The sequence below is a fragment of the Actinia tenebrosa genome, unplaced genomic scaffold (assembly GCF_029948245.1).
Source record: "Actinia tenebrosa isolate PJP-AT-01 unplaced genomic scaffold, QUT_ActTen_1.0 utg344__unscaffolded, whole genome shotgun sequence".
In the NCBI taxonomy this organism is placed as follows: Eukaryota; Metazoa; Cnidaria; class Anthozoa; order Actiniaria; family Actiniidae; genus Actinia; species Actinia tenebrosa.
Genome location: NW_028292606.1, coordinates 125001 through 136650, shown reverse-complemented (window position 1 = coordinate 136650; position 11650 = coordinate 125001). Strand labels below are relative to the sequence as shown.

General features: G+C 38.7%; 1 protein-coding gene across 1 annotated transcript; it reads left to right on the top strand.

The window, feature by feature from the left end:
• Positions 1-289: 289 nt before the first annotated feature.
• Positions 290-4458, top strand: LOC148904279 (uncharacterized). Its single transcript, XM_089025504.1, has 4 exons — positions 290-353; positions 1200-1221; positions 2109-3282; positions 4369-4458. Exons 1-4 carry the CDS (start codon positions 290-292, stop codon positions 4456-4458), a joined length of 1350 nt encoding a protein of 449 aa, XP_088881630.1.
• Positions 4459-11650: the final 7192 nt, after the last annotated feature.

Below are 11650 nucleotides of genomic sequence, written 5' to 3'. Positions count from 1 at the left end.
TGTATGAACTACATTCGTTTGGACGAAGTGAATAGCGCAGCGCAACCGTGACGTCATAAAAACGAAGACAAAGGCGAAATTCGGACAAACAAACTTACAAGTTTACTTTCAGCAGATAATTTTCACAGCCGATCGCAGTTGATCTTAGTTTACATGGGTTATTATTGTAACTTTAAGTAAAAATAATAAAATCAGTTCGTATAATCCCCGTAGCGGTTATACAGAATGCAATGTTTGTCCGAATCTTTAAGCTTTTTTTAGAATCAGTGCGCTGCGCTATTAGAATGTAATGGATCTTGTTCTGAAGAGAGTGACACGTGATCTAAAGTGGGAAGACATTACGCTCTATAAAGGTAAGGATAAAAGGGTAAAAAAAAAAACCTCCGTTTGGACTCGAACCCACAATCTTTGAATTAGAGGTCCACGTGCACGTGATAACCACTGCAATACGAAAACATCTTAGATCGTATATATACGTTTTCATTGTCAAAGGCGATAGGCGATAGGCGATAGGCGATAGGCGATAGGAGATAGGCGATAGGCGATAGGCGATAGGCGATAGGCGATAGGCGATAGGCGATAGGCGATAGGCGATAGGCGATAGGCGGGCGATAGGCGATAGGCGATAGGCGATAGGCGATAGGCGATAGGCGATAGGCGATAGGCGATAGGCGATAGGCGATAGGCGATAGGCGATAGGATAGCGATAGGCGATAGGCGATAGGCGATAGGCGATAGGCGATAGGCGATAGGCGATAGGCGAGAAGTGATAATAGATAGGTAGTTCCAAGACCCAAGAATATCTGGAATGACTTGTGTTTCTGCTGTTATTCTCGTCAACAACAAACACCTTAGAGACTGACTCAATGTTCTTTGTATTCAAACGAAACCACTTTCATGTCGGAATGAACTGCTATAGTTTATCACCTTTGGCGACGACAACTTGTTTTTAAAAAAATAGGTATATCTTGCATAGCCTCTCTTAGAAATCATAACAAACTCGACCCGATAGCCTCACTCCGATGTATGATCATTTAGTATACCGCGGAGACGCGGGCGTATTTGCGATAAGAGATATTGCACCAGAGGAGGATACAGGAATTTTGCAAGGGGCGCGTCCAAAATGGAAAAAAAGTGAGGATATTATGACGTCATCAATAATAATGACTTATTCAATTCGTTCTTAAATCTATTTTTAGACTTTTTGGAAGACATCATAAGGTAATTCGTGACGTCATGATCAATTTCCATACGTTGAGTCAGCACAGCTTGGAGCTAGTGCGCGAGTTGTGTTTACTCTATGCCAATAGCCTAGCAACAGCCTAGCTGACTGAATTGATGAGAGATATATTATATGGTAAGAGTTTCCTTTGAAGCCAAACATCATCTGTTTGTAAAATGATTGTTCATTTATTAATTCTTGATTTGTTTGGAAGAAAAAGTAAGAGCGCTCGCAGTCAAGCTTCTCATTGAAAAACGTAAAGTTGTAAAACAAAAAGACACCCTGATTGCTGTGCCGTCGTACTATTAGCCACGTTTTGCACGGTTTTTTCTCAACTTTTGATGGTTGGAAAATGGTAATGATGTAGTCTGTAAAGTCACGAAATTGTGTAGACGTATGTATGGGGGGGGGGGGGGGGGGCAAAATCTTCGCCTGTTTCCAATTCAGTATCACTCTCAAACTTTGCGAATTTACTATATTCTTATACTTAACATTTGTCCTCGTTATAAACTAGAGCGCTAGCATGTATGCCTGGTTTGCAAGAAAGGACTTTTAGGCTGTCTATTGGACAAATATTCACTCATAGTACTCCAATAATGAGTGGTTTTTTTTTTTTTTTTTTTTTTTTTTTTTTAATGTGGTTAAATAAAATATTTAAGCAAAGTTAGACTTGAACTAAGTTGCCTGTTATCGCAAGTATCTGTCATCAAAAGGCTATAGCTTCGCGGCCATCTGATAAGCAAATTAATGTCTCACGCAATGAGATGAATGATGAACAGATGGTATCTGGGGACGAAGCTTGCATCGGGTGCTATCCAATTTCGCTAACGCCACGTGCTATCCGATTTCGCTAACGCTATGCGCTATCTCATATCGCTAACGCTAGCTTACGCAGTTTGTACGCTACACCAACGCTATTTAGTACGGCCGTACTCTCTGCAGAAGACCGGCAGGAGATTATCCGGGAGGTTGTTCAAGCGGTTTTGGAGGCATCCTCTGCAAATGGGTCAGGAAACTCGTCCTCCTCGCCACCTTATTCTTCACAGCCTGCACTGCCAACTTCTTCCACCTCCGCAGTGGTTTCTGCTACGCAGGACGCTACAGGTACGTCTATTTTACCTGTACCTTCATTCGCCAGCACTTTTACGCTACCATCGCAGTCATTGGCTGACACGAGCGCTACGCTAGCTTTCTCAGCATCTGTGCCGAGCTCCGTCTCGTCGGTTTGGGCGCCATCATTGCCATCTGTTTCGGCGGTCTTGCATCAGCCTTTTATCGTTGGCCCAGGTTGCTCCCCCGTTCCCGCAAAGCTGGTTACCCAGATCGTCAGTGGCAAGTTCGTCGACATGAGCGATCTCATTTCTCCTAACCTGGTGGAGACGGAAAACGAGCCCCAACTCTTCTTTGATGGTCGCATCGTTTTGACCTCTACGCCCAAGCGCCAGCGGCGAAAGGTAGAGGACATAATGACGTGGGTCGAGGCGTTCAGCATTTACTCGCTCGTGCTGACTTCTTATTTTCCCAATCGCTGGAAAGATCTTTTGCTCTACAAGCTGCTTATTCTGCGAACCTATCGCCAGTTTAGCGGCCGGGCTTGGCTGTCTTACGATAAGGCTTTTCGTGAGCACGCAGCAGCAAGCAAACTCACAGACTGGTCGCACATCAATAGCCAGCTCTACAGTTTCCACACCGCGGGATCTGTCCCACGCACTCTCAGTGCTACAGCTGCTGAAGGAGCAGAACCCAAGGGCTCATCCAATAGCGACACCATATGCCGTTCTTGGAATCGGGGGCAGTGTTCTTCGCGTTATAGTGGCTGCCGCTTCGCACACAAGTGCTCTTCATGTTCTGGCCGCCATCGCTTGGTAGATTGCCCGAGTGGGACCGACGAGTCTTCGGAGTCCAAACGGAAATCCACGTTTGCCGAGTCGTCGGGGGAACTTCACAACGTGCTATCCGATTTCGCTAACGCTATGCGCTATCTCATATCGCTAACGCTAGCTTACGCAGTTTGTACGCTACACCAACGCTATTTGTTTTCCCACCCACCCTCCACTAAGGTAAGTATAGGTAAGTATTCCACTGCCAAGTCAGTGTGACGGTGCTAGGTGGGAGGTGACAGGGTTGCCATAGTTACCGCTGACCTCCGCCGAGTTCCCGAGGCTCCTCCCACCCAAGCACCAACGCCAAGCTCATCTACGTGTGATGAGTTTAACACTTCGTTTATTTTTTTAAAAATTATTTTCGTTATAACCTAAATAAAGCGAAACTCACCAAGGGTTAGGGTTTTATGTAGGGGGGAGTGGGATTTTTTGATTAAGTCATATGCTATATTTGCATATTTGCCTGAATATTAAGCACATTTTGTTACTAAATACATGCTAAATTTAACACAGCAATCAAAACATGCACGACATTTGAATAAAGATTCCTTTCGAAAAACGGTTGACATGTTTGTTGCAAAGAAAATCTTCTCTGATAAGTTTTAGTAAAATTCAAGAAATCAGGTAACTGTTCGTTGATTCGCGATCGGGTCCAGGAGTTATTTAGCGTTTAATTACCCCACCCAAAAAGAATAGAGTTAATATGCGCATGCTATCTGACTAACAGGGCTGTTAAGTTGTGACGTATTTCCGGGCTAAAATAAGGCGAAAATGTTCTGGAACATCCACCTGAAACAATTATAAAGTTTGGAAAACAAATCCTGTTACGAAGAAAATAGTAAGAATTTTTTTTATAGAACTCACTTTTCGTTTCGGACACTGGTAGTCCGTCTTCCTTGGCTTTTTACCTCCTTTATGACCTCCGCGATGCCGGTGCGATGCTCTACCAACTGAGCTATGAAATAGGTCATGGTTTCGATTCCCGTTGAAGCTTGAAATCATTTTTTCAAGTCTTTCTTTACAGCGTTCGCTTAGATCGCTCATTCACTGTGATGATCAACACATCTATCATGAATTGTTAATGTATATATAAAAACACCCCGAATAAGCATTTTTCTTCCGATGCATGGATGACAATAAAAGACCAGGTGCAGATCCAAGATTTTTGCTAAGTGTTCTTCGAACACCTGATATGTGGAATTAAAACTGAAACTTTTAGGTAAAAACAAGAAAAATATTTTGTATTGGATATTTTCTAAATAGAGGGTTCGCTGTTGCCACTTAGAGGGTGCCATTGCGGTTTATGAGGAGGCCTGGGGCGAATCACCCCTGAAAGACGAAACATTCAAATAAGACAGTTATGATGGAAACGAAAGCCAGTTGAACCATGTCGTGGATGAAACCTTGTCAGTCAGTCTATTTTATTTTTTTTTTATTTATTTAATTTTTAATCAACTTTACAAATAATACTAATACTAGGTATATGACTAGTACTTGAACTATCACTAACACTAAGGGCTTTCATTCTTTCCTCTTTTTTTTTTTTACAATTATTGCTTTATTACAGGTATGTAGACCACTTAGCTATAGTCTTGTAAGAATTTTTTTTTTTTTTTTTTTTTTTTTTTTAAGGATGTACATGGAATATACTTATAAACAAAATCATTACATCAACACACTATAAATAACATTACTATTACGAGAGCTACTGATTTTTTTTTCCTATTAAATTATTATTGTCGTATATAATAGACAATACAAACAAACAAACAAACAAAACAACAACAAAAAGAATATATATTATTATTTTTGCACTGCAAAAACTCGAAAGAGAAACTTATCTTAATCAATCTACACTATTTGAAATGTCTTTGCTCAAAAATTTAGAAAAAGGGGACCATTTCTTTTCAAAAGATAGTTGTGCGCATTTTGATTTGGATAAAGCAATTTTTCTTTCTAAATCAAATTTAGCTTTTGCGTGCTTGAGAAAAGTTTGAAAGGTATAACATTCCTCACTTATAAAAGCATAAAACATGTTTTGCTTTGCAATCAAAATTAAATGATTTATCAAAATATTTTTTTTTATGTTGGTTAGATAACCATACATTATTAATGCTGCAGTAGTGATTTCAAATTCAGCTGTAGGAGTAATCTCTAACCACCATGCTTTAAATTTGTTCCAAAAAGATTGAGCTCTTTTACAAACAATAAAGAAGTGCTTAGAAGTATGTTTTTCACGATCAGTACAAAACGGACAAATATCGTTTTCAGTGACACCAATTTTAAATAAGTAACTTTTTAAAGGGAGTATATTGTGAATAATTTTCAACTGGAACATCGAGAGTTTAATTTCCTTTGTTACAATGAAAGGGAGTGAATATACCGTACTTAGTTCGGAAGGGTTGACACCTTCCTGAAGAATCATAGGTTGATTTGTGGGCGGTAAAAAATCCCTGCACACAAAAATCTGTCTTATGGATTTTGCACTCATTTTGGATAAATCACAATAAGTTTTTTCATATTCGAATTTGGAGGCCGTGTTTAGAAGCTTCTTAACTGCACTCACTACTCCTTGGTACGTAAGAAAATCAGTGTGAATGCCATATTTATTCTTGAAATCAGAAAAACTTAAAAATCTGTTTTCAGCATCTAAAAGATCCTCTGTAGTCCTGATACCTTGGTTAAACCATGATTTATAAAACACTGATGAATCACCGACTTTAATTAATTTGTTGTTCCAAATACTTTTTTCTAGAATACTTTTCTTTGAAGAGGTTTTTGAGTTGAAATCTTGAAGGTATCTTAGAATATTCTCATAGAAGGGCGGTATACCGGTTATGTTTAGCATCTTTAAATCAAAATCGCACGTCAACAAGAAAAGTCCTCCATATCTAATTAGAGTTTCATGTGGTATTACTTTCCATTCCGCTTCTCTTCCATCTAATAACCGTTTGACCCAAGCAAGTTTGAGGGCTTTATCCATATGATTAAAAGATACCATATTCAACCCTCCCTCCTCTCTAGCGCCAATTATAGTTCTTTTCTTTATTTTGGCTGGTTTGTCTTTCCAAATGAAATTAAACGTGATCTTATCTACTTCCGTAGCAAAGTTATTTGGGACCGGTAGAACGGAGGCGTTATAAATAAGTTTTGACAACCCTAACGTTTTAGCAATATTAATTCTACCATAAAGGGATAGATTACGTTTTTTCCAAACATAGAGGGAGCTCTTTAGTTTTTTTAATTTTTCTTAAAAATTTAATTGATTGCTTAACTCGTTGTTATGCGTAAAATAAATACCGAGAGCTAGAATGGGTTCCGAGGTCCAATTCAACCCGAAGGGATGAGACGTTTTGCCCTTATCCAAGCCGATCCACATCGCTTCGGTTTTATTGATATTTATTTCCAATCCCGAAATGGTTTTAAAGCTTTCTAATAGCTTCAGGAGATTTTGTATAGATTCTTCATTTTCCATAAAACATGTTGTATCGTCGGCGTATTGCGTAAGTTTAATTTCATTGCCCCTAATGTTGATGCCCTTAATTTCAGAGTTATTATTAATGGCATATGCTAACATCTCAACAGCAAGCACGAAAAGTGGGCCGGACAGGGGACAACCTTGTCGAACACCACGCTTTAAAGAGAAAAAATCTGAAGCATATCCGTTGTTTATTACGCAACTTGAGATGTCACTGTAAAACGTTTTAACTCAAGCGATTAATTGCGGACCAAAATTAAATTTTTTAAGAACATTAAACATATAATCCCATTCTAAAGAGTCAAAGGCTTTTTTAAAGTCAACGAAAACGACTGCTCCAGGAATGTTTAGCTTTAAAGTGTACTGCAGGATATCCGAGATTAATCGAATATTTTCTCCAATGTATCGCGATTTAACATATCCAGTTTGATTAGGGTTTATTATGGAAGGCAATACCTTTTCTATTCTGTTAGCTATCGCTTTTGTAGCTATTTTGTAATCAGTATTTAATAAAGAAATAGGGCGCCAATTTTCTAGAAAAAGCGGGTTTTTCTTTTTCTTCGGAATTAAGTTGATGATACCTTGCTTTTGACTAATACTCATTTCGCCTTTCTGTAAACTATAGTTGAAGCTATCAACCATAATTTCACCCAACTCCTGCCAAAAAAAGCGGTAAAATTCTGCAGATAAACCATCCGTTCCGGGAGTTTTGTTTTTCGAAAATTTTAACAGTGCATTAAGACATTCCTTTTTGGTCAGACGACCTTCACACGCACGTGTCTGATTTTCATTGAGCGTTTTTAGGTTGGAGGGTGAAAGAAATTCATTATTTAAAGATTCGTCGCAACATGATACGTACGATTGATAAAGTTTTTCGTAAAACCGCCTTTGTTCCAAAAGAATTTCTTCCGGACTTTCGGTAATCTTTTCATCTGAAATGTGTAATTTTGTAATATGCTTTCTAGAAGCATTTCTTTTCTCTAAACCATAAAAATACTTGTTATTTTTTTCGCCCTGTTCGTACCAGCGAACTTTACTTCTGACAATTGATCCTTGGGTTTTTTCATCCAGGAGAGCTTTTAATTTCATTTTGGTATCGTTTATATCTGCAATCGTCTCCGCCCTTTTTTCCTCTGATTTCGCTGCTGATAGAGTGTTCGTAAGCTCATCTATCTTCTCGAAATATTTTTTTTCCTGGCATTTTTTAGCTTTTGCTTTCCTAATTGAATAGCTTAACGAAAAGGCTCTGATCTCCATTTTAATCAAATCCCAAAACAGGCATTTATCCTCTAAATCTTTGTATTTATTCTTCCAGATTGGAATATTCTTGCGTAGGTTCTCGGTATATATTTCATCGATTAAGAGCGAGTTATTAAATTTCCAGAAACCTGGTCCTCTTTTGTTTTTAAAATGTTCGGTTTTAAGTTCAATGAAAACTGCGCAATGGTCACATTCCGGAGCGTACGATATGTAACTATTGTGTGTATATTGTTTAAGATGCTTCGATACCAAGAAGTAATCAAGCCTACACTGAATTTTTTCTGATTTATCTCTCCATGTAAATTGTTTCTTGCTAGCATTCAAATCTCTCCAAATGTCCGTCAGTTGAGCGTGATCTATTAACGTGTGGATGCTTTCTATAGCATCTTGTTTTTGTATAACCGGTAGACCGCCTTCTTTATCTAGTGATGTTAATGCACAATTGAAATCACCGCCAATTATAATACTTTCACCAAAATATCTTTCTATTTGATCATGCAATTCACCAAAGAATTGCTTTTGCTTACTTAAGTTGTTGGGACTATATATATTTGCGAATAATGGTTGGATTTTCTTCAATTTCAGTTTCTAAGATTATAAATCTACCGTTTTCATCTTCGATATTGTTTTTAACAACAATATCACAAGAAGGATTAAAAAGAATCATTGTTCCTCTACTATGTTTTGTTCCATGACTGAAATAAACACGACCTCCCCATTCGTTTCTCCAAATTTGTTCTTCATTCTTAGAGCTATAAGTTTCCTGAAGGAGAACTAATTGGACATTTTGTTTGCGCAACCAAGCAAAAATGTTCTTCCTTTTTATTGTATTACCTAGTCCCCTGACGTTTAAAGAAATGCATTTTACCTGAAAGGGATTTAAATTCGCTTTAGAGCTCATGAGGGAAATTTTTGTTAACAAAAGGGCCTCCTTTTTGGAAATGCAAATTTTGAGCAAGGTTCAAGCTTAAGTTAAACCATTTGCGATCTGAACAAATTAATTTTTTTGAGCATCTTTTCGCAGAAAAACAGTGCAAATTATCATTAAGCACAAGATTACTAGGACAAAAAGAAAAACGGCAAAAGAAAATCGAAAGGAAAATACTAATAAACATCAAAAAGCTTATTATAATAAATAAGACACGGTTCTAAGACCAAAAATATTTGATTGAAATGACAACAGAGGGCTGACTAGTGTGGCAGGCAGATGTTGGAGTAGGACAGACTACTTATAATATATCATTACAAATGGTTATAAGATTAAATATGTGATATTAAACCTATCGACGTTCTAAGATGTAAGGTCTGTAAGCTTCATGTCCATCATATAGATTACCGTCAATGAACAATTGGTCGTACTTTAGATAAGCTTTCTTATTTTCCTTGTGAGCGTTCTTCAACAGCGGCATTAGGCTCTTTCTTACCTCTAAAATTTCAGGGGCGAAGTCTTCTGAGATTCCAAAAGCTGTACCTTTCAAATTTCTGGCCATACTTCGTACCTTTTCTTTTTCTTTAAAGAAGGTGAACTTGGCTATAAGAGGCCTTGTCTTCAAATGGTCTTTTCCTTTTCCTAATCGATGGAATCTTTCCAAACTGATTTGACTTGCGAGATTGATACCTCCTTTCAGGTCTTTCTCTATGAATTTCCTAAGTGCTTTCTCAGCATCTTCATAGGTTTCGCTTGCTGACTCGGGAATGTTAAAGAATCTTAAATTGTTTCTTCGTGAATGGCTCTCCAACTTTACTCCACGACTCTTCTCTTCTCGTACGTCTTCTATTAGTTGATTAACATCTTGATCCCGCATGGAGGTGATTTCGGCTATGTTTTTAATTTCGACTTTCAGGTCAGCAATTTCCTCGTGTGCGAATTGGAGACTTTTTTCCAGATCTTGATTCTTTGTCGTTAAGACATTCATATTTTCCTTTAGATGTTCTATTTCATGCGCTGCTGCTAAAGCTAAATCCAGCTTTTCGTTGATCTTTTCTAACATCTCTTGGCAGCAGCATGTAGGCGATTGTGACATGTCTTCGTCAGCGTCAGTTTGAGAACCTTTACTTCGTCTTCTTCGCTTTCTTGTGGCTTTCTCGTCTTCGTCTGCCATTCTCCTTGGTTAGTTTGTCTTACATTGCAATACTTTGAACAAAATTATATGAGTAACTACAAAAAAAAGTGCTCAAAAGATGGAGCGCTCAAAAACACGTCCGCTCTCCACGGTGTCCTGCCCAGTCCTTCAAACAAGACAGTTATGATGGAAACAAAAGCCAGTTGAACCATGTCGTGGATGAAACCTTGTCAGTCAGTCTATTTGTGTTGTTTCTTTTTAGCAAACAATTGTTTCTTTTGTTCGTACGTTATGTAGGATCCCAAGTTGTAACTGCGACGGGTTCGTCTTCTAGTAGAAGTATGGTAGGTGTTGCATTGCGTTGGAGCTGCTGTTGCTGTACATGTGGTGTTCTTCAGTGGACAACTTTCTGAAGCCAGAAAATATAGATTACGTTATTACTCCTGTTTTATTTAGTGCATTCACATCCCAACCCTGGGGCCTTGAGGTATTTTGTGCTTGTCTACAATTGATTGGAGGATTTCTCTCCTCCAGGTATACTTAGATTTTCCGCTTCCTCACAATACCCATCATACGATCAGTGAGAATGACCTGACTTAGATCAGCCCAGAATTTGAGTCAAGGTTCAATCTGTGAGTTAGCTACGTCCTTACTTTGGCCAGCCCTAACTGAGAGTTAGCCGTGCCTTGACTTAGATCAGCCCAGAGGTCGTTTTAAGCTTCGATCTTTGAGTTAGCCGTGCCCTGACTTTGATCAGCCCAGAGGTTGTTTCAGGGTTTAATGAAATTTAAGGACGCTTTTAAAATTAGATTCTTGGATTATTGATTTGAATAGTTTCATGGTATTCCCATTCATAATACCTGTTTTTGTCGATACTACTTCATCTTGTTTCACCGCAACTGAACTGGTCTGCTCCATCTCAGTTACAACTGCTGTGGTTTGTTTCCCTGCTGATTTTGCTGCTTTGTTCTTGCGTCTTCTTCTTGACTTCTTCTTTGCTTTTTCATCATTCACCTTTTCTACTATTGGTTGGTCAGCAAGACAGCAACCAATCAGGATTCCTTGGGTCGTGACGCGATCTTGTTTAGGTGCAGCATGTTTCTTGGTAGCAGTTGGTTGATGTTGTTCAGGAGCTTTCTCGAATGCCGTTTTCCTGGACGCTGCCACGCCCAGCTGGTCACGAGATTGAGCAGCGTTTTCTTGGTCAGGATTTCTTTCCTTCTTTCCTTTTTCTCTTTGTTCCTTGCATTCAGTTTCATTGTCTTTTCCTGTGATCCTTATATTTCCATTTCTATTGGTCTCTCTGGTATTTCCTGTGACAACTTGGTTGTTAGGCGCAATGAGTGAAAGAAAACACTTCACATCATCATAAAGCGTTCCTGGAAAACAAAACATTGCAGCGATGTTTCAGAAGAAAAAGCGACGAATGTTTTGAAAAAGCCTCAAAGTATAGGAGACAGCAACCCAGCAACTCTACTCACATATGACACAAGGTCCGAGGATCAACCCCCATCATTAGCACAATTAACCCGTGCTTCATTTGATTGCATTTTAATGATCATTTGATTGCAGCTTGAGCATCTCCATGGTTTCAATTATTTCTCTTGGTAAAAAGTGAATAACATTATAGACAAGTTGCTTGTCTTACCTATATCTGTGCAAATGAGTCTCGGTACAAATAAAACAAGGTACACCACAAATCTCAAGATGATCATGACTGCAGGAACAACCTTACTGAGAGATG

Bases quoted from the DNA above. Each gene is read 5' to 3' on its own strand.
- LOC148904279 (XM_089025504.1), top strand. From the start codon at position 290: ATGGATCTTGTTCTGAAGAGAGTGACACGTGATCTAAAGTGGGAAGAC. The intron at 354-1,199 runs GTAAGGATAAAA...ATCTATTTTTAG, and splicing joins AGACATTACGCTCTATAAAG to ACTTTTTGGAAGACATCATA. The intron at 1,222-2,108 runs GTAATTCGTGAC...CGCTAACGCTAG, and splicing joins TTTTTGGAAGACATCATAAG to CTTACGCAGTTTGTACGCTA.